The following is a 23,545-nucleotide window of genomic DNA, read 5'->3' as shown; positions in this document are numbered from 1 at the left end:
ACACACAGCCACAGCACGGCTGGTTGGTATTGATCCAGTGCGCGTGGCCTTGAGAACGGGCCACCACCCCACCCCCCGCCCCCCGTCCCCCAACGCCCTCCCACCTCCACTGACGAACAGGAGCCAACCACAGCCCTTTCAGTATCGACTGCTGCCAACGGAGCCAACGCTATTTCCGACTCCATCCCTTAATGTGTTTAGCACAACCCCTCTCCTGTCATTAAACTTCCATCGTATGGGGTTAGCTTTCGGGTTTGTATCCTCCTTTCCTTTCCCGTACCTATTCCGATATGTCATTATTGAATGTTGGGGTAAACTGAAAATGTATAAATCTACTGCCCGGGGAAGAATTGACCGAGCGGCATGTGCCTCTTAGTGTTCACGTCGCTACTTTTCAGCAGAGCGCGCAGCGCGCAGAGAAGCGAAGGTCGGGCCATGGGGTCAAGGCCGGGCCAGATTGGGAAAAAGGCCGCACCGCCATAGCTGTTTCTGCTTGTTCGTGTGTGAAAGACAGTGAAAAAGAAGCCGCTTGTAAACTGGACTTACTGTCATCACGCCCAGCCTATTTCGGAAGGGACAAAAGCAGAACTTCCAAGAAGCGATTGTGGATCAAGGTGAGGCTTTAATTTGGACATGTCGCTACTTGAAAACAGTTTATAACGTCGTATGTCCTGGCCTGACCACATGCTCGGAAACACGTTTGTTTTTGTTTAGCGTGTTCCTTTCAGAACGCAGCCTACGCCCTCGCCAGCTCTCGCGATTTGAAATGGAAGTAAACACTAGACGAAATAGATTCCTTGTTGAAAAGGATGATGGAAATAGGTGGGTGGGAGGGACAGATTTCCACCGCTGTCAAAGGAACTGTGGAGTGGAAACTCCACAAAGACCTTGAGAGACTGAGACGATGGCAGGCCGTGTGTTGCCGTGCCCAGGCCTTCGACAGCAGTGGATGTGCATGGAAAAGTAACACAGAAGAATGTGTGGCAGCCCAGGCTGTATAGGTGTAGGTAGCCAGCAGAGAGGCGGCATGTTACACTCACCAACAGCATGTCTGCTGGTTTGGCCAGGCCGAACATGGCGGAGGGGGTTGCTGAAGGCATACATGTATTCAGATTGGACACGTTCCTCTGTAAGCACAATGTGGCAGCTATTGGTGCCTGGCTTTGAGCTGTCTGTCCACAAGGCTGTCTGTCGATTGCTGTCCACTTGGCTGTCTGTCCACTGCTGTCTGACCACTGCTGCCTGCCTATAGGGCTTTCTGTCCACCGCTGTCTGTCCACTGGGCTGTCTGTCCACCGCTGTCTGTCCACTGGGCTATCTGTCCACAGCTGTCTGTCCACTCCTGTCTGTCCACTGGATTGTCTGACCACTGGGCTGTCTGTCCACTGGGCTATCTGTCCATTGGGTTGCCTGACCACTGCTGTGTGTCCACTGGGCTGTCTGTCCACTGGATTGTCTGACCACTGGGCTGTCTGTCCACTGCTGTCTGTCCACTGGGCTATCTGTCCATTGGGTTGTCTGACCACTGCTGTCTGTCCACTGGGCTGTCTGTCCACTGGGCTGTCTGTCCATTGTGCTGTCTGTCCACTGTGCTGTCTGTCCACTGCTGTCTGTCAACTGGGCTGTCTGTCCACTGGGCTGTCTGTCCACTGGGTTGTCTGACCGCTGCTGTCTGTCCACTGCTGTCTGTCCACTGGGCTGTCCACTGCGCTGTCTGTCCTCTGGGCTGTCTGACCACTGCGCTGTCTGTCCACTGCGCTGTCTGTCCACTGGGCTGTCTGACCACTGCTGTCTGACCACTGGGCTGTCTGTCCACTGGGCTGTCTGTCCACTGCTATGTGACCACTGCTGTCTGTCCACTGGGCTGTCTGTCCACTGCTATGTGACCACTGCTGTCTGTCCACTGGGCTGTCTGTCCACTGCTATGTGACCACTGCTGTCTGTCCACTGGGCTGTCTGACCACTGCTATGTGACCACTGCTGTCTGACCACTGCTGTCTGACCACTGGGCTGTCTGACCACTGGGCTGTCTGTCTGACCACTGCTGTCTGACCACTGGGCTGTCTGACCACTGGGTTGTCTGACCACTGCTGTCTGACCACTGCTGTCTGACCACTGCTGTCTGACCACTGCTGTCTGACCACTCACTGCTGTCTGACCACTGCTGTCTGACCACTGCTGTCTGACCACTGGGCTGTCTGACCACTGCTGTCTGACCACTGCTGTCTGACCACTGGGCTGTCTGACCACTGCTGTCTGACCACTGCTGTCTGACCACTGGGTTGTCTGACCACTGCTGTCTGACCACTGGGTTGTCTGACCACTGCTGTCTGACCACTGCTGTCTGACCACTGGGCTGTCTGACCACTGCTGTCTGACCACTGCTGTCTGACCACTGGGTTGTCTGACCACTGCTGTCTGACCACTGGGTTGTCTGACCACTGCTGTCTGACCACTGCTGTCTGACCACTGGGTTGTCTGACCACTGCTGTCTGACCACTGCTGTCTGACCACTGCTGTCTGACCACTGGGCTGTCTGACCACTGGGCTGTCTGACCACTGCTGTCTGACCACTGGGTTGTCTGACCACTGGGTTGTCTGACCACTGCTGTCTGACCACTGCTGTCTGACCACTGGGTTGTCTGACCACTGCTGTCTGACCACTGCTGTCTGACCACTGCTGTCTGACCACTGGGCTGTCTGACCACTGCTGTCTGACCACTGCTGTCTGACCACTGGGCTGTCTGACCACTGCTGTCTGACCACTGCTGTCTGACCACTGCTGTCTGACCACTGGGCTGTCTGTCTGACCACTGGGCTGTCTGACCACTGCTGTCTGACCACTGCTGTCTGACCACTGCTGTCTGACCACTGGGCTGTCTGACCACTGCTGTCTGACCACTGCTGTCTGACCACTGCTGTCTGACCACTGGGCTGTCTGACCACTGCTGTCTGACCACTGCTGTCTGACCACTGGGCTGTCTGACCACTGCTGTCTGACCACTGGGTTGTCTGACCACTGCTGTCTGACCACTGGGTTGTCTGACCACTGGGCTGTCTGACCACTGGGTTGTCTGACCACTGCTGTCTGACCACTGGGTTGTCTGACCACTGGGCTGTCTGACCACTGGGCTGTCTGACCACTGCTGTCTGACCACTGGGCTGTCTGACCACTGCTGTCTGACCACTGGGCTGTCTGACCACTGCTGTCTGACCACTGGGCTGTCTGACCACTGCTGTCTGACCACTGCTGTCTGACCACTGCTGTCTGACCACTGCTGTCTGTCCACTGGGCTGTCTGTCCACTGCTATGTGACCACTGCTGTCTGTCCACTGGGCTGTCTGACCACTGGGCTGTCTGACCACTGCTGTCTTGCCACTGGGTTGTCTGACCACTTCTGTCTGTCCACTGGGCTGTCTGTCCACTGCTATGTGACCACTGCTGTCTGACCACTGCTGTCTGTCCACTATGTGACCACTGCTCTCTGACCACTGCTGTCTGTCCATTGGGCTGTCTGTCCACTGCTATGTGACCACTGCTGTCTGTCCATTCGGCTGTCTGTCCACTGCTATGTGACCACTGCTATCTGTCCATTGGGCTGTCTGTCCACTGCTATGTGACCACTGCTGTCTGTCCATTGGGCTATCTGTCCACTGCTATGTGACCACTGCTGTCTGACCACTGGGTTGTTTGTCCACTGGGCTGTCTGACCACTGCTATCTGACCACTGGGTTTGTCCACTGGGCTGTCTGACCACTGCTGTCTGACCACTGGGCTGTCTGTCCACTGCTATGTGACCACTGCTGTCTGTCCATTGGGCTGACTGTCCACTGCTGTCTGTCCATTGGGCTGTCTGTTCACTGTTGTCTGTCCATTGGGCTGTCTGTCCATTGGGCTGTCTGTTCACTGCTGTCTGTCCACTGCTGTCTGACCACTGCTGTCTGTCCATTGGGCTGTCTGTTCACTGATTTCTGTCCACAGAACTGTTCACAGAGCTGTCTGTTCACTGATGTCTGTCCACAGAACTGTCTGTTCATAGAGCTGTCTGTTCACAGGGCTGTCTGTTCACTGATGTCTGTCCACAGAACTGTCTGTTCACAGGGCTGTCTGTTCACTGATGTCTGTCCACAGAACTGTTCACATAGCTGTCTGTTCACAGGGCTGTCTGTTCACTGATGTCTGTCCACAGAACTGTCTGTTCACAGGGCTATCTGTTCACTGATGTCTGTCCACAGAGCTGTCTGTTCACAGGGCTGTCTGTTCACTGATGTCTGTTCACTGGGCTGTCTGTTCACAGGGCTGTCTGTTCACTGATCTCTGTCCACATAACTGTCTGTTCATAGAGCTGTCTGTTCACAGGGCTGTCTGTTCACTGATGTCTGTCCACAGAACTGTTCACAGAGCTGTCTGTTCACAGGGCTGTCTGTTCACTGATGTCTGTCCACTGGGCTGTCTGTTCACTGCTGTCTGTCCACAGGGCTGTCTGTCCACTGCTGTCTGTCCACAGGGCTGTCTGTCCACTGCTGTCTGTTTCGTTTATTGCCATTAGATTCTGTCATCAGCATGAGTGGAGAGACCTGGAACACAAAGGATTCTGTCATCAGCATGAGTGGAGAGACCTGGAACACAAAAGATTCTGTCATCAGCATGAGTGGAGAGACCTGGAACACAAAGGATTCTGTCATCAGCATGAGTGGAGAGACCTGGAACACAAAAGATTCTGACATCAGCATGAGGGGAGAGACCTGGAACACAAAAGATTCTGTCATCAGCATGAGTGGAGAGACCTGGAACACAAAGGATTCTGTCATCAGCATGAGTGGAGAGACCTGGAACACAAAAGATTCTGACATCAGCATGAGTGGAGAGACCTGGAACACAAAAGATTCTGTCATCAGCATGAGTGGAGAGACCTGGAACACAAAAGATTCTGTCATCAGCAAGAGTGGAGAGACCTGGAACGGACATACTTGCTTAAAATGTCAGGAAAGGACTGGGTTGCTGTTCCAGAAATTACATGAAAGCAGATTTAAGAGATCTGAAATGACATTGAAGCAATGACAAGAGATCTTTATTATCTTTTTATTGACAGCCCTCATAAACATGGAAAATTAGTAAACATGCAATATACAAATGCAGGCATATTCAAAGAATAAATGTATCAAATTTATACATTACAAATATATGCATACAAACATTTCTTACAAAATACTCTCTTCTTCTTCTTCCAGATGTTTCCCTGTGTTTGCATGAGATGTGTATTTCATTTCATGCCCATCAAACAGTATGACCATACACAGTGTGTTTCAAACAGTATGACCATACACAGTGTGTTTCAAACAGTATGACCATACACAGTGTGTTTCAAACAGTATGACCATACACAGTGTGTTTCAGACAGTATGACCATACACAGTGTGTTTCAAACAGTATGACCATACACAGTGTGTTTCCCCCTGCTGTCTGCACTCAGTGAATGTATCAGACCAAACAGTTTTACAGACACTGACATATTTGTTTGTACCTGTCAATACACACTGATGTCAGTGAATGTATCAGACCAAACAGTTTTACAGACACTGACATATTTGTTTGTACCTGTCAATACACACTGATGTCAGTGAATGTATCAGACCAAACAGTTTTACAGACACTGACATATTTGTTTGTACCTGTCAATACACACTGATGTCAGTGAATGTATCAGACCAAACAGTTTTACAGACACTGACATATTTGTTTGTACCTGTCAATACACACTGATGTCAGTGAATGTATCAGACCAAACAGTTTTACAGACACTGACATGAAATTTGTTTGTACCTGTCAATACACACTGATGTCAGTGAATGTATCAGACCAAACAATTTTACAGACACTGACATGATATTTGTTTGTACCTGTCAATACACACTGATGTCAGTGAATGTATCAGACCAAACAGTTTTACAGATACTGACATATTTGTTTGTACCTGTCAATACACACTGATGTCAATGAATGTATCAGACCAAACAGTTTTACAGATACTGACATGATATTTGTTTGTACCTGTCAGTACACACTGATGTCAGTGAATGTATCAGACCAAACAATTTTACAGACACTGACATGATATTTGTTTGTACCTGTCAATACACACTGATGTCAGTGAATGTATCAGACCAAACAATTTTACAGATACTGACATGATATTTGTTTGTACCTGTCAATACACACTGATGTCAGTGAATGTATCAGACCAAACAATTTTACAGATACTGACATTATAATTGTTTGTACCTGTCAATACACACTGATGTCAGTGAATGTATCAGACAAAACAGTTTTACAGATACTGACATGATATTTGTTTGTACCTGTCAATACACACTGATGTCAGTGAATGTATCAGACCAAACAGTTTTACAGATACTGACATGATATTTGTTTGTACCTGTCAATACACACTATGTCAGTGAATGTATCAGACCAAACAATTTTACAGATACTGACATGATATTTGTTTGTACCTGTCAATACACACTGATGTCAATGAATGTATCAGACCAAACAGTTTTACAGATACTGACATGATATTTGTTTGTACCTGTCAATACACACTGATGTCAGTGAATGTATCAGACCAAACAGTTTTACAGACACTGACATGATATTTGTTTGTACCTGTCAATACACACTGATGTCTGAATGTATCAGACCAAACAATTTTACAGGTACTGACATGATATTTGTTTGTACCTGTCAATACACACTGATGTCAGTGAATGTATCAGACCAAACAATTTTACAAATACTGACATTATATTTGTTTCAAACAATTTTACAGATACTGACATTATAATTGTTTGTACCTGTCAATACACACTGATGTCAATGAATGTATCAGACCAAACAATTTTACTGACATGATATTTGTTTGTACCTGTCAATACACACTGATGTCAATGAATGTATCAGACCAAACAATTTTACAGACACTGACATGATATTTGTTTGTACCTGTCAATACACTCTGATGTCAGTGAATGTATCAGACCAAACAATTTTACAGATACTGACATGATATTTGTTTGTACCTGTCAGTACACACTGATGTCAGTGAATGTATCAGACCAAACAATTTTACAGATACTAACATTATATTTTTTTGTACCTGTCAGTACACATTGATGTCAGTGAATGTATCAGACCAAACAATTTTACAGATACTGACATGATATTTGTTTGTACCTGTCAATACACACTGATGTCAGTGAATGTATCAGACCAAACAATTTTACAGACACTGACATTATAATTGTTTGTACCTGTCAATACACACTGATGTCAGTGAATGTATCAGACCAAACAATTTTACAGACACTGACATTATAATTGTTTGTACCTGTCAATACAGACTGATGTCAGTGAATGTATCAGACCAAACAATTTTACAGATACTGACATGATATTTGTTTGTACCTGTCAATACACACTGATGTCAGTGAATGTATCAGACCAAACAATTTTACAGATACTGACATTATAATTGTTTGTACCTGTCAATACACACTGATGTCAATGAATGTATCAGATCAAACAATTTTACAGATACTGACATGATATTTGTTTGTACCTGTCAATACACACTGATGTCAGTGAATGTATCAGACCAAACAATTTTACAGATACTGACATTATAATTGTTTGTACCTGTCAATACACACTGATGTCAATGAATGTATCAGACCAAACAATTTTACAGATACTGACATTATAATTGTTTGTACCTGTCAATACACACTGATGTCAGTGAATGTATCAGACCAAACAATTTTACAGATACTGACATTATAATTGTTTGTACCTGTCAATACACACTGATGTCAGTGAATGTATCAGACCAAACAATTTTACAGATACTGACATTATAATTGTTTGTACCTGTCAATACACACTGATGTCAATGAATGTATCAGATCAAACAATTTTACAGATACTGACATGATATTTGTTTGTACCTGTCAAAACACACTGATGTCAATGAATGTATCAGACTAAACAATTTTACAAATACTGACATGATATTTGTTTGTACCTGTCAATACACACTGATGTCAGTGAATGTATCAGACCAAACAATTTTACAGATAGTGACATGATATTTGTTTGTACCTGTCAATACACACTGATGTCTGAATGTATCAGACCAAACAATTTTACAGGTACTGACATGATATTTGTTTGTACCTGTCAATACACACTGATGTCAGTGAATGTATCAGACCAAACAATTTTACAAATACTGACATTATATTTGTTTCAAACAATTTTACAGATACTGACATTATAATTGTTTGTACCTGTCAATACACACTGATGTCAATGAATGTATCAGACCAAACAATTTTACAGACACTGACATGATATTTGTTTGTACCTGTCAATACACACTGATGTCAATGAATGTATCAGACCAAACAATTTTACAGACACTGACATGATATTTGTTTGTACCTGTCAATACACTCTGATGTCAGTGAATGTATCAGACCAAACAATTTTACAGATACTGACATGATATTTGTTTGTACCTGTCAGTACACACTGATGTCAGTGAATGTATCAGACCAAACAATTTTACAGATACTAACATTATATTTTTTTGTACCTGTCAGTACACACTGATGTCAGTGAATGTATCAGACCAAACAATTTTACAGATACTGACATGATATTTGTTTGTACCTGTCAATACACACTGATGTCAGTGAATGTATCAGACCAAACAATTTTACAGACACTGACATTATAATTGTTTGTACCTGTCAATACACACTGATGTCAGTGAATGTATCAGACCAAACAATTTTACAGACACTGACATTATAATTGTTTGTACCTGTCAATACAGACTGATGTCAGTGAATGTATCAGACCAAACAATTTTACAGATACTGACATGATATTTGTTTGTACCTGTCAATACACACTGATGTCAGTGAATGTATCAGACCAAACAATTTTACAGATACTGACATTATAATTGTTTGTACCTGTCAATACACACTGATGTCAATGAATGTATCAGATCAAACAATTTTACAGATACTGACATAATATTTGTTTGTACCTGTCAATACACACTGATGTCAGTGAATGTATCAGACCAAACAATTTTACAGATACTGACATTATAATTGTTTGTACCTGTCAATACACACTGATGTCAATGAATGTATCAGACCAAACAATTTTACAGATACTGACATTATAATTGTTTGTACCTGTCAATACACACTGATGTCAGTGAATGTATCAGACCAAACAGTTTTACAGACACTGACATATTTGTTTGTACCTGTCAATACACACTGATGTCAGTGAATGTATCAGACCAAACAATTTTACAGATACTGACATTATAATTGTTTGTACCTGTCAATACACACTGATGTCAATGAATGTATCAGACCAAACAATTTTACAGATACTGACATTATAATTGTTTGTACCTGTCAATACACACTGATGTCAGTGAATGTATCAGACCAAACAATTTTACAGATACTGACATTATAATTGTTTGTACCTGTCAATACACACTGATGTCAGTGAATGTATCAGACCAAACAATTTTACAGATACTGACATTATAATTGTTTGTACCTGTCAATACACACTGATGTCAATGAATGTATCAGATCAAACAATTTTACAGATACTGACATGATATTTGTTTGTACCTGTCAAAACACACTGATGTCAATGAATGTATCAGACTAAACAATTTTACAAATACTGACATGATATTTGTTTGTACCTGTCAATACACACTGATGTCAGTGAATGTATCAGACCAAACAATTTTACAGATACTGACATTATATTTGTTTGTACCTGTCAATACACACTGATGTCAGTGAATGTATCAGACCAAACAATTTTACAAATACTGACATGATATTTGTTTGTACCTGTCAATACACACTGATGTCAGTGAATGTATCAGACCAAACAATTTTACAGACACTGACATGATATTTGTTTGTACCTGTCAGTACACACTGATGTCAATGAATGTATCAGACCAAACAGTTTTACAGACACTGACATGATTTTCATTTGTACCTGTCAATACACACTGATGTAAGTGAATGTATCAGACGAAACAATTTTACAAATACTGACATTATAATTGTTTGTACCTGTCAATACACACTGATGTCAGTGAATGTATCAGACCAAACAGTTTTACAGATACTGACATGATATTTGTTTGTACCTGTCAATACACACTGATGTCAATGAATGTATCAGACCAAACAGTTTTACAGACACTGACATGATATTTGTTTGTACCTGTCAATACACACTGATGTCAGTGAATGTGGCAGGCATGGGGCCTATCTCTGCCAAACAGGCATCATAAAAATGCTCCAAACAGGCATCATAAAAATGCTCCTTTATGGAGCGCTTACCCCACAAAATACGCATCAACACATGTGTAAACATATGTGCATACTAGCATGCTCGTGCGTGCACACACGCATACATGTACACACACAAACACACACTGAACAGTTACAGTGACAATGGACTGTCTCTTGTCATTGTTTCTTTCCTTCCTTCTTTCTTTTTCCTCCCCTCTGTCCATTTTTCAATCTGCCTGACACTTCTCTACCCCTACTCTCCCCTCCACAGTGTCCCCCCCTCTCTCCTCCACAGTGTCCCCTTCCACAGTGTCCCCCCCTCTCTCCTCCACAGTGTCCCCTTCCACAGTGTCCCCCCCTCTCTCCTCCACAGTGTCCCCCCCTCTCTCCTCCACAGTGTCCCCATCTCCCTTCCACAGTGTCCCCCTCTCCCCTTCCACAGTGTCCCCCTCTCCCCTTCCACAGTGTCCCCCCCTCTCTCCTCCACAGTGTCCCCCCCTCTCTCCTCCACAGTGTCCCCTTCCACAGTGTCCCCCCCTCTCTCCTCCACAGTGTCCCCCCCTCTCTCCTCCACAGTGTCCCCCCCTCTCTCCTCCACAGTGTCCCCCCCTCTCTCCTCCACAGTGTCCCCCCCTCTCTCCTCCACAGTGTCCCCTTCCACAGTGTCCCCCCCTCTCTCCTCCACAGTGTCCCCCCCTCTCTCCTCCACAGTGTCCCCATCTCCCTTCCACAGTGTCCCCCTCTCCCCTTCCACAGTGTCCCCCCTCCCTTCCACAGTGTCCCCCCTCTCTCCTCCACAGTGTCCCCTTCCACAGTGTCCCCCCTCCCTTCCACAGTGTCCCCCTCTCCCCTCCACAGTGTCCCCCTCTCTCTCCTCCACAGTGTCCCCCCCTCTCTCCTCCACAGTGTCCCCCTCTCTCTTCCACAGTGTCCCCCTCTCTCTCCTCCACAGTGTCCCCCTCTCTCTCCTCCACAGTGTCCCCCCCTCTCTCCTCCACAGTGTCCCCCTCTCTCTTCCACAGTGTCCCCCTCTCCCTTCCACAGTGTCCCCCTCTCTCCCTTCCACAGTGTCTCCCTCTCTCTTCCACAGTGTCCCCCTCTCTCCCTTCCACAGTGTCCCCCTCTCTCCACAGTGTCCCCCTCTCCCTTCCACAGTGTCCCTCTCCCCTCCACAGTGTCTCCCTCTCCCTTCCACAGTGTCCCCCTCTCCCTTCCACAGTGTCCCCCTCTCTCCCTTCCACAGTGTCCCTCTCCCCTCCACAGTGTCTCCCTCTCCCTTTCAGTGTCCCCCTCTCCCTTCCACAGTGTCCCCCTCTCCCTTCCACAGTGTCCCCCTCTCCCCTCCACAGTGTCCCCCTCTCCCTTCCACAGTGTCCCCCTCTCCCCTCCACAGTGTCCCCCTCTCCCTTCCACAGTGTCCCCCTCTCTCCCTTCCACAGTGTCCCTCTCCCCTCCACAGTGTCTCCCTCTCCCTTTCAGTGTCCCCCTCTCTCCACAGTGTCCCCCTCTCCCTTCCACAGTGTCCCCCTCTCCCCTCCACAGTGTCCCCCTCTCCCTTCCACAGTGTCCCCCTCTCTCCACAGTGTCTCCCTCTCCCTTCCACAGTGTCCCCCCCTCTCTCCACAGTGTCTCCCTCTCCCTTCCAGTGTCCCCCTCTCTCCTCCACAGTGTCCCCCTCTCCCTTCCACAGTGTCTCCCTCTCCCTTTCAGTGTCCCCCTCTCCCTTCCACAGTTTCCCCCTCTCTCCACAGTGTCCCCCTCTCCCTTCCACAGTGTCCCCCTCTCCCTTCCACAGTGTCTCCCTCTCCCTTCCACAGTGTCCCCCCTCTCTCTCTCTCTCCAATGTCTGGCTGGGGGGAAATAGGGGATGGGGCTAGAAGTTGGCACACAATGATTAGTGGATACAGGAAGAGACCAGTGGATTTCAGAATATGCATGGCCCTACATTTGAGAATAGGAGACCCCCCTACCATCTTTCTCTCCTCTTCTCCGTAACCTCTGGAAACAGGCGTGCACACACACACTCACACACACACACATGTGTATATATATATATATATATATATATATGTGTGTGTGTGTGTTTGTGTGTGTGTATAAAGATACACTTTCTGCCTCAATGCATCTCTCTCTGTGTCTGTCTCTCTCCCCCCCCCCCCCACCACGCCACTCTTACACTCCCACCTTCCTTTTTTCGATGGCAGGTGGCAGATAACCATGAGGTAGAACCGACCCTGCCAAAGCAAGGTGAAGCTGTAAGGAATCCGGCAGGAAGAGATCAATGGGCAGCAGGCAGGTGGTGACTGGCTGAGGCTTCACAGCGCCAGGGAACAGGTGTGCAGCTTTTTTGTGCTCCACCCTGCCGGCTCCGTGCTGTATTGATGTGGTGGCACAGGGCTCTGGCAAGCTGGGGTGTGGCTCTGCGCTAGGTGAAAAAGTCAGGAATATAACACCACACATAAACCACCCATCACCACCACCCACCAACACCACATGCAAACCACCCATCACCCACCAACACCACACAAACCACCCATCACCACCCAACACCACACACAAACCACCCATCACAAACCAACACCACACACAAACCACCCACCAACACCACACAAACCACCCATCACAAACCAACACCAAACACAAACCACCCACCACCAACCAAACCACACACCAATCACCACACACAAACCACCCACCACTCACCACCCACCAAACCACTCACCACCCCACACAAACCACACACAAACCACCATTGACTCACCACCCATCAAACCACACACAAAGCACCCACCACCCATCAAACCACACACAAAGCACCCACCACCCATCAAACCACACACAAACCATCTGTCACCTACGAACACCACACACAAACCATCTGTCACCTACGAACACCACACACAAACCATCTGTCACCTACGAACACCACACACAAACCATCTGTCACCTACGAACACCACACACAAACCATCTGTCACCTACGAACACCACACACAAACCATCTGTCACCTACCAACACCACACACAAACCATCTGTCACCTACCAACACCACAGGTGAAGGTGTGTGTGTTGAGGGGTGTGGGGGAGGGGAGCCACAGGTAAAGGTGTGTGTTGGGGTGTGTGGGGGGCCACAGGTAAAGGTGTGTGTTGGGGTGTGTGGGGGGCCACAGGTAAAGGTGTGTGTGGTGGGGGTGTGGGGGGCCACAGGTAAAGGTGTGTGTGGTGGGGGTGTGGGGGAGGGGGCCACAGGTAAAGGTGTGTGTGGTGGGGTGTGTGTGGGGCCACAGGTAAAGGTGTGTGTGGTGGGGGGTGTGGGGGAGGGGAGCCACAGGTAAAGGTGTGTGTTGGGGTGTGTGGGGGGCCACAGGTAAAGGTGTGTGTGGTGGGGGTGTGGGGGGCCACAGGTAAAGGTGTGTGTGGTGGGGGTGTGGGGGGCCACAGGTAAAGGTGTGTGTGGTGGGGGTGTGGGGGAGGGGGCCACAGGTAAAGGTGTGTGTGGTGGGGTGTGTGTGGGGCCACAGGTAAAGGTGTGTGTGGTGGGGGGTGTGGGGGAGGGGAGCCACAGGTAAAGGTGTGTGTTGGGGTGTGTGGGGGGCCACAGGTAAAGGTGTGTGTGGTGGGGGTGTGGGGGGCCACAGGTAAAGGTGTGTGTGGTGGGGGTGTGGGGGGCCACAGGTAAAGGTGTGTGTGGTGGGGGTGTGGGGGAGGGGGCCACAGGTAAAGGTGTGTGTGGTGGGGGGTGTGTGGGGCCACAGGTAAAGGTGTGTGTGGTGGGGGTGTGGGGGAGGGGGCCACAGGTAAAGGTGTGTGTGGTGGGGGGTGTGGGGGCCACAGGTAAAGGTGTGTGTGGTGGGGGGTGTGGGGAGCCACAGGTAAAGGTGTGTGTGGTGGGTGTGTGGGGGGCCACAGGTAAAGGTGTGTGTGGTGGGGGGTGTGGGGGAGGGGGCCACAGGTAAAGGTGTGTGTGGTGGGGGGTGTGGGGGGCCACAGGTAAAGGTGTGTTTGGTGGGGGGTGGGGGGCCACAGGTAAAGGTGTGTGGGGTGGTGGGGCCACAGGTAGGTGTGTGTGGTGGGGGTGTGGGGGCCACAGGTAAAGGTGTGTGTGGTGGGGTGTGGGGGGCCACAGGGTAAAGGTGTGTGTGGTGGGGGTGTGGGGGAGGGGGCCACAGGTAAAGGTGTGTGTGGTGGGGGTGTGTGGGGCCACAGGTAAAGGTGTGTGTGGTGGGGGTGTGGGGGAGGGGGCCACAGGTAAAGGTGTGTGTGGTGGGGGGTGTGGGGGGCCACAGGTAAAGGTGTGTGTGGGTGGGGGGTGTGGGGGAGCCACAGGTAAAGGTGTGTGGTGGTGGGTGTGTGGGGGGCCACAGGTAAAGGTGTGTGTGGTGGGGGGTGTGGGGGAGGGGGCCACAGGTAAAGGTGTGTGTGGTGGGGGGGTGTGGGGGGCCACAGGTAAAGGTGTGTTTGGTGGGGGGTGGGGGGGGCCACAGGTAAAGGTGTGTGTGGTGGGGGTGTGGGGGAGGGGGCCACAGGTAAAGGGGTGTGTGGTGGGGGTGTGGGGGGGGGCCACAGGTAAAGGTGTGTGTGGTGGGGGGTGTGGGGGAGGGGGCCACAGGTAAAGGTGGGTGTGGTGGGGGGTGTGGGGGGCCACAGGTAAAGGTGGTGTGTGGTGGGGGGTGTGGAGGAGGGGGGCCACAGGTAAAGGTGTGTGTTGGGGGGTGTGGGGGGCCACAGGTAAAGGTGTGTGTGGTGGGGGTGTGGGGGGCCACAGGTAAAGGTGTGTGTGATTGGGGGTGGGGGGTGGGGGGCCACAGGTAAAGGTGTGTGTGGTGTGGGGTGTGGGGGAGGGGAGCCACAGGTAAAGGTGTGTGTGGTGGGGGGTGTGGGGGGCCACAGGTAAAGGTGTTTGTGGTGGGGGGTGTGGGGGAGGGGAGCCACAGGTAAAGGTGTGTGTGGTGGGGGTGTGGGGGGCCACAGGTAAAGGTGTGTGTGGTGGGGGGTGTGGGGGAGGGGAGCCACAGGTAAAGGTGTGTGTGGTGGGGGGTGTGGGGGAGGGGAGCCACAGGTAAAGGTGTGTGTGGTGAGGGTGTGGGGGGCCACAGGTAAAGGTGTGTGTGGTGGGGGGTGTGGGGGAGGGGAGCCACAGGTAAAGGTGTGTGTGGTTGGGGTGTGCGGGGCCACAGGTAAAGGTGTGTGTGGTGGGGTGTGTGTGGGGCCACAGGTAAAGGTGTGTGTGGTGGGGGGTGTGGGGGAGGGGGCCACAGGTAAAGGTGTGTGTGGTGGGGGGTGTGGGGGGCCACACCTAAAGGTGTGTGTGGTGGGTGGTGTGGGGGAGGGGAGCCACAGGCAAAGGTGTGTGTGGTGGATGTGTGGGGGGCCACAGGTAAAGGTGTGTGTGGTGGGGGTGTGGGGGAGGGGGGCCACAGGTAAAGGTGGGTGTGGTGGGGGGTGTAGGGGAGGGGGGCCACAGGTAAAGGTGTGTGTGGTGGAGGTGTGGGGGGCCACAGGTAAAGGTGTGTGTGATGGGGGGTGGGGGGCCACAGGTAAAGGTGTGTGTGGTGGGGGGTGTGGGGGAGGGGGCCACAGGTAAAGGGGTGTGTGGTGGGGGTGTGGGGGGCCACAGGTAAAGGTGTGTGTGGTGGGGGGTGTGGGGGAGGGGGGCCACAGGTAAAGGTGGGTGTGGTGGGGGGTGTGGGGGGCCACAGGTAAAGGTGTGTGTGGTGGGGGGTGTGGAGGAGGGGAGCCACAGGTAAAGGTGTGTGTTGGGGTGTGTGGGGGGCCACAGGTAAAGGTGTGTGTGGTGGGGGTGTGGGGGGCCACAGGTAAAGGTGTGTGTGGTGGGGGTGTGGGGGAGGGGGCCACAGGTAAAGGTGTGTGTGGTGGGGGGTGTGTGGGGCCACAGGTAAAGGTGTGTGTGGTGGGGGTGTGGGGGAGGGGGCCACAGGTAAAGGTGTGTGTGGTGGGGGGTGTGGGGGGCCACAGGTAAAGGTGTGTGTGGTGGGGGGTGTGGGGAGCCACAGGTAAAGGTGTGTGTGGTGGGGTGTGTGGGGGGCCACAGGCAAAGGTGTGTGTGGTGGGGGGTGTGGGGGAGGGGGCCACAGGTAAAGGTGTGTGTGGTGGGGGGTGTGGGGGGCCACAGGTAAAGGTGTGTTTGGTGGGGGGTGGGGGGCCACAGGTAAAGGTGTGTGTGGTGGGGGGTGTGGGGGAGGGGGCCACAGGTAAAGGGGTGTGTGGTGGGGGTGTGGGGGGCCACAGGTAAAGGTGTGTGTGGTGGGGGGTGTGGGGGAGGGGGGCCACAGGTAAAGGTGGGTGTGGTGGGGGGTGTGGGGGGCCACAGGTAAAGGTGTGTGTGGTGGGGGGTGTGGAGGAGGGGGGCCACAGGTAAAGGTGTGTGTTGGGGGGTGTGGGGGGCCACAGGTAAAGGTGTGTGTGGTGGGGGTGTGGGGGGCCACAGGTAAAGGTGTGTGTGATTGGGGGTGGGGGGTGGGGGGCCACAGGTAAAGGTGTGTGTGGTGTGGGGTGTGGGGGAGGGGAGCCACAGGTAAAGGTGTGTGTGGTGGGGGTGTGGGGGGCCACAGGTAAAGGTGTGTGTGGTGGGGGGTGTGGGGGAGGGGAGCCACAGGTAAAGGTGTGTGTGGTGGGGGGTGTGGGGGAGGGGAGCCACAGGTAAAGGTGTGTGTGGTGAGGGTGTGGGGGGCCACAGGTAAAGGTGTGTGTGGTGGGGGGTGTGGGGGAGGGGAGCCACAGGTAAAGGTGTGTGTGGTTGGGGTGTGCGGGGCCACAGGTAAAGGTGTGTGTGGTGGGGTGTGTGTGGGGCCACAGGTAAAGGTGTGTGTGGTGGGGGGTGTGGGGGAGGGGGCCACAGGTAAAGGTGTGTGTGGTGGGGGGTGTGGGGGGCCACACCTAAAGGTGTGTGTGGTGGGTGGTGTGGGGGAGGGGAGCCACAGGCAAAGGTGTGTGTGGTGGATGTGTGGGGGGCCACAGGTAAAGGTGTGTGTGGTGGGGGTGTGGGGGAGGGGGGCCACAGGTAAAGGTGGGTGTGGTGGGGGGTGTAGGGGAGGGGGGCCACAGGTAAAGGTGTGTGTGGTGGAGGTGTGGGGGGCCACAGGTAAAGGTGTGTGTGATGGGGGGTGGGGGGCCACAGGTAAAGGTGTGTGTGGTGGGGGGTGTGGGGGAGGGGGCCACAGGTAAAGGGGTGTGTGGTGGGGGTGTGGGGGGCCACAGGTAAAGGTGTGTGTGGTGGGGGGTGTGGGGGAGGGGGGCCACAGGTAAAGGTGGGTGTGGTGGGGGGTGTGGGGGGCCACAGGTAAAGGTGTGTGTGGTGGGGGGTGTGGAGGAGGGGGGCCACAGGTAAAGGTGTGTGTTGGGGGGTGTGGGGGGCCACAGGTAAAGGTGTGTGTGGTGGGGGTGTGGGGGGCCACAGGTAAAGGTGTGTGTGGTGGGGGGTGGGGGGGAGGGGAGCCACAGGTAAAGGTGTGTGTGGTGGGGGGTGTGGGGGGCCACAGGTAAAGGTGTGTGTGGTGGGGGGTGGGGGGAGGGGAGCCACAGGTAAAGGTGTGTGTGATGGGGGGTGTGGGGGAGGGGAGCCACAGGTAAAGGTGTGTGTGGTGGGGGTGTGGGGGGCCACAGGTAAAGGTGTGTGTGGTGGGGGAGGGGGGCCACAGGTAAAGGTGTGTGTGGTGGGGGGTGTGGGGGAGGGGAGCCACAGGTAAAGGTGTGTGTGGTGGGGGTGTGGGGGGCCACAGGTAAAGGTGTGTGTGGTGGGGGTGTGGGGGGCCACAGGTAAAGGTGTGTGTGGTGGGGGGTGTTGGGGAGGGGAGCCACAGGTAAAGGTGTGTGTGGTGGGGGGTGTTGGGGAGGGGAGCCACAGGTAAAGGTGTGTGTGGTGGGGGTGTGGGGGGCCACAGGTAAAGGTGTGTGTGGTGGGGGGTGTGGGGGAGGGGAGCCACAGGTAAAGGTGTGTGTGGTGGGGGGTGTGGGGGAGGGGAGCCACAGGTAAAGGTGTGTGTGGTGGGGGGTGTGGGGGGCCACAGGTAAAGGTGTGTGTGGTGGGGGGTGTGGGGGAGGGGAGCCACAGGTAAAGGTGTGTGTGGTTGGGGTGTGCGGGGCCACAGGTAAAGGTGTGTGTGGTGGGGTGTGTGTGGGGCCACAGGTAAAGGTGTGTGTGGTGGGGGGTGTGGGGGAGGGGGCCACAGGTAAAGGTGTGTGTGGTGGGGGGTGTGGGGGGCCACACCTAAAGGTGTGTGTGGTGGGTGGTGTGGGGGAGGGGAGCCACAAGCAAAGGTGTGTGTGGTGGATGTGTGGGGGGCCACAGGTAAAGGTGTGTGTGGTGGGGGTGTGGGGGAGGGGGGCCACAGGTAAAGGTGGGTGTGGTGGGGGGTGTAGGGGAGGGGGGGCCACAGGTAAAGGTGTGTGTGGTGGAGGTGTGGGGGGCCACAGGTAAAGGTGTGTGTGGTGGAGGTGTGGGGGGCCACAGGTAAAGGTGTGTGTGGTGGAGGTGTGGGGGGCCACAGGTAAAGGTGTGTGTGGTGGGGGTGTGGGGGGCCACAGGTAAAGGTGTGTGTGGTGGGGGGTGGGGGGAGGGGAGCCACAGGTAAAGGTGTGTGTGATGGGGGGTGTGGGGGAGGGGAGCCACAGGTAAAGGTGTGTGTGATGGGGGGTGTGGGGGAGGGGGGCCACACGTAAAGGTGTGTGTGGTGGGGGTGTGGGGGGCCACAGGTAAAGGTGTGTGTGATGGGGGGTGTGGGGGAGGGGGGCCACACGTAAAGGTGTGTGTGGTGGGGGTGTGGGGGGCCACAGGTAAAGGTGTGTGTGGTGGGGGGTGTGGGGGAGGGGAGCCACAGGTAAAGGTGTGTGTGGTGGGGGTGTGGGGGGCCACAGGTAAAGGTGTGTGTGGTGGGGGGTGTGGGGGAGGGGAGCCACAGGTAAAGGTGTGTGTGGTGGGGGTGTGGGGGGCCACAGGTAAAGGTGTGTGTGGTGGGGGGTGTTGGGGAGGGGAGCCACAGGTAAAGGTGTGTGTGGTGGGGGTGTGGGGGGCCACAGGTAAAGGTGTGTGTGATGGGGGGTGGGGGGTGGGGGGCCACATGTAAAGGTGTGTGTGGTGGGGGGTGTGGGGGAGGGGAGCCACAGGTAAAGGTGTGTGTGGTGGGGGGTGTGGGGGGCCACAGGTAAAGGTGTGTGTGGTGGGGGGGTGTGGGGGAGGGGAGCCACAGGTAAAGGTGTGTGTGGTGGGGGTGTGGGGGGCCACAGGTAAAGGTGTGTGTGGTGGGGTGGGTGGGGGAGGGGGCCACAGGTAAAGGTGTGTGTGGTGGGGGGTGTGGGGGAGGGGGCCACAGGTAAAGGTGTGTGTGGTGGGGGGTGTGGGGGAGGGGGCCACAGGTAAAGGTGTGTGTGGTGGGGGGTGTGGGGGGCCACACCTAAAGGTGTGTGTGGTGGGTGGTGTGGGGGAGGGGAGCCACAGGCAAAGGTGTGTGTGGTTGGGGTGTGGGGGAGGGGAGCCACAGGTAAAGGTGTGTGTGGTGGGTGGTGTGGGGGAGGGGAGCCACAGGTAAAGGTGTGTGTGGTGGATGTGTGGGGGGCCACAGGTAAAGGTGTGTGTGGTGGGGGTGTGGGGGAGGGGGGCCACAGGTAAAGGTGGGTGTGGTGGGGGGTGTAGGGGAGGGGGGCCACAGGTAAAGGTGTGTGTGGTGGAGGTGTGGGGGGCCACAGGTAAAGGTGTGTGTGGTGGAGGTGTGGGGGGCCACAGGTAAAGGTGTGTGTGGTGGAGGTGTGGGGGGCCACAGGTAAAGGTGTGTGTGGTGGGGGTGTGGGGGGCCACAGGTAAAGGTGTGTGTTGGGGGGTGTGGGGGGCCACAGGTAAAGGTGTGTGTGGTGGAGGTGTGGGGGGCCACAGGTAAAGGTGTGTGTGGTGGGGGGTGTGGGGGAGGGGGGCCACACGTAAAGGTGTGTGTGGTGGGGGGGGGGTGGGGCCACAGGTAAAGGTGTGTGTGGTGGGGGTGTGGGGGTGGTGGGTCACAGGTAAAGGTGTGTGTAGTGGGGGTGTGGGGGGCCACAGGTAAAGGTGTGTGTGGTGGGGGTGTGGGGGAGGGGGGCCACAGGTAAAGGTGTGTGTGGTGGGGGTGTGGGGGAGGGGGGCCACAGGTAAAGGTGTGTGTGGTGGGGGTGTGGGGGGCCACAGGTAAAGGTGTGTGTGGTGGGGTGTGTGGGGGGCCACAGGTAAAGGTGTGTGTGGTGGGGTGTGTGGGGGAGGGGGGCCACAGGTAAAGGTGTGTGTGGTGGGGGGTGTGAGGGAGGCAGTCCACAGGTAAAGGTGTGTGTGGTGGGGGTGTGGGGGGCCACAGGTAAAGGTGTGTGTGGTGGGGGTGTGGGGGGCCACAGGTAAAGGTGTGTGTGGTGGAGGAGGGCCACAGGCACATCTGTGGGTCAGGAAAAGGAAAGTCATGTGCTGCCTCCAGTGGAGTAATGCAGGTTGTTGATGACGCTGGAGTAATGCAGGTTGGTGATGGCGCTGGAGTAATGCAGGTTTGGTCATGACGCTGGAGTAATGCAGGTTGGTGATGGCGCTGGAGTAATGCAGGTTGTTGATGACACTGGAGTAATGCAGGTTGGTGATGGCGCTGGAGTAATGCAGGTTGTTGATGACGCTGGAGTAATGCAGGTTGGTGATGGCGCTGGAGTAATGCAGGTTTGGTCATGACGCTGGAGTAATGCAGGTTGGTGATGGCGCTGGAGTAATGCAGGTTTGGTCATGACGCTGGAGTAATGCAGGTTGGTGATGGCGCTGGAGTAATGCAGGTTTGGTCATGACGCTGGAGTAATGCAGGTTGGTGATGGTGCTGGAGTAATGCAGGTTTGGTCATGACGCTGGAGTAATGCAGGTTGGTGATGACGCTGGAGTAATGCAGGTTTGGTCATGACGCTGGAGTAATGCAGGTTGGTGATGGCGCTGGAGTAATGCAGGTTTGGTAATGATGCTGGAGTAATACAGGTTTGGTAATGGCGCTGGAATAATGCAGGTTTGGTGATGACGCTGGAGTAATGCAGGTTTGGTAATGGCGCTGGAATAATGCAGGTTTGGTGATGACGCTGGAGTAATGCAGGTTTGGTAATGGCGCTGGAATAATGCAGGTTTGGTGATGACGCTGGAGTAATGCAGGTTTGGTAATGGCGCTGGAATAATGCAGGTTTGGTGATGACGCTGGAGTAATGCAGGTTTGGTAATGGCGCTGGAATAATGTAGGTTTGGTGATGACGCTGGAGTAATGCAGGTTTGGTAATGGCGCTGGAATAATGCAGGTTTGGTGATGACGCTGGAGTAATGCAGGTTTGGTAATGGCGCTGGAATAATGCAGGTTTGGTGATGACGCTGGAGTAATACAGGTTTGGTAATGGCGCTGGAATAATGCAGGTTTGGTGATGACGCTGGAGTAATGCAGGTTTGGTAATGACACTGGAGTGATGCAGGTTTGGTGATGACACTCAGTGATTGCTTCTGCCTGTCATCCTTCCGTCACACTGACATTGTGCACATAGTGACATCAGTCCTATAAAGACTGAGGTAGTGCACATAGTGACATCAGTCCTATAAAGACTGAGGTAGTGCACATAGTGACATCAGTCCTATAAAGACTGAGGTAGTGCACATAGTGACATCAGTCCTATAAACACGGAGGTAGTGCACATAGTGACATCAGTCCTATAAACATGGAGGTAGTGCACATAGTGACATCATGTATCAGTCCTATAAACACGGAGGTAGTGCACATATTGACATCAGTTCTATAAACATGGAGGTAGTGCACATAGTGACATCAGTCCTATAAACATGGAGGTAGTGCACATAGTGACATCAGTCCTATAAACATGGAGGTAGTGCACATAGTGACATCAGTCCTATAAACACGGAGGTAGTGCACATAGTGACATCAGTCCTAACAACATGGAGGTAGTGCACATAGTGACATCAGTCTATAAACACGGAGGTAGTGCACATAGTGACATCAGTTCTATAAACACGGAGGTAGTGCACATAGTGACATCAGTCCTATAAACACGGAGGTAGTGCACATAGTGACATCAGTCCTATAAACATGGAGGTAGTGCACATAGTGACATCATGTATCAGTCCTATAAACACGGAGGTAGTGCACATATTGACATCAGTTCTATAAACATGGAGGTAGTGCACATAGTGACATCAGTCCTATAAACATGGAGGTAGTGCACATAGTGACATCAGTCCTATAAACACGGAGGTAGTGCACATATTGACATCAGTTCTATAAACATGGAGGTAGTGCACATAGTGACATCAGTCCTAACAACATGGAGGTAGTGCACATAGTGACATCAGTCTATAAACACGGAGGTAGTGCACATAGTGACATCAGTTCTATAAACACGGAGGTAGTGCACATAGTGACATCAGTCCTATAAACACGGAGGTAGTGCACATAGTGACATCAGTCCTATAAACACGGAGGTAGTGCACATAGTGACATCAGTCCTATAAACACTGAGGTAGTGCACATAGTGACATCAGTCCTATAAACATGGAGGCAGTGCAGTCCAGAATGGTGCCAGGGAAAGAAGACATGGCCTCAACACACTCTGTCAACAGTGTCAGGCAGCCTCCATGTCCACCAGAATCCCTATCTGACCCCGGTCTCCCTCACATCTTAACACACATCTGGAGCTGTTTGTATGTGTGCTGGCTTGAATGTTTGTGTGTGTGTGTGTGTGTGTGTGTGTGTGTGTGTGTGTGTGTGTGTGTGTTTGCAGTATTACTCAGCTTTAATCTTGGCGTGTTTTCTGTCCTGGACAGGTGTGGAGACTTGCTGTCACGTGGTGTGGTCCCAGTGTCCGTCGTGTGGTCCTCAGTTCCAGAACGACCTTGACTGGCACATTACCTTCAACACCCCCCATCCCTACCCCTACTTTGGGCAATGTGCCAGTCACCATTCAGGACGTCAGTGTGAGACACCTGATCAGCGGACATGCGCAGTGTGTTGATTGGGGACGTGGTGTTGGACGTGAAGCATGTGACAGGGACCGTGGATGTTGGGGACAGGGGAACCAGTCATGCACGACCAGCAGGCAGCCACACCTTACCACAACGGCACCACCCCCTCCCTG

General features: G+C 52.5%; 1 protein-coding gene across 1 annotated transcript in view; it reads left to right on the top strand.

Moving 5' to 3' along the window:
- Positions 1–476: 476 nt before the first annotated feature.
- LOC143279576 (ecdysone receptor-like) overlaps positions 477–23,545 on the top strand; it is a 119,181-nt gene continuing 96,112 nt past the window's right edge. Inside the window, exons 1-3 of the mRNA XM_076583660.1 lie at positions 477–614; positions 12,621–12,750; positions 23,235–23,545. The exon at positions 23,235–23,545 is cut by the window's right edge and continues 7 nt beyond it. Of these exons, the coding sequence (XP_076439775.1) occupies positions 23,468–23,545 (78 nt within the window). The 5' untranslated portion in view covers positions 477–614; positions 12,621–12,750; positions 23,235–23,467. The remainder of the gene's footprint in view (positions 615–12,620; positions 12,751–23,234) is intronic.

The sequence above is a fragment of the Babylonia areolata genome, chromosome 2 (assembly GCF_041734735.1).
Source record: "Babylonia areolata isolate BAREFJ2019XMU chromosome 2, ASM4173473v1, whole genome shotgun sequence".
Classification (NCBI taxonomy): domain Eukaryota; kingdom Metazoa; phylum Mollusca; class Gastropoda; order Neogastropoda; family Buccinidae; genus Babylonia; species Babylonia areolata.
The sequence above is the reverse complement of the archived record's forward strand: the minus strand, read 5'-3'. Positions and strand labels throughout refer to the sequence as shown.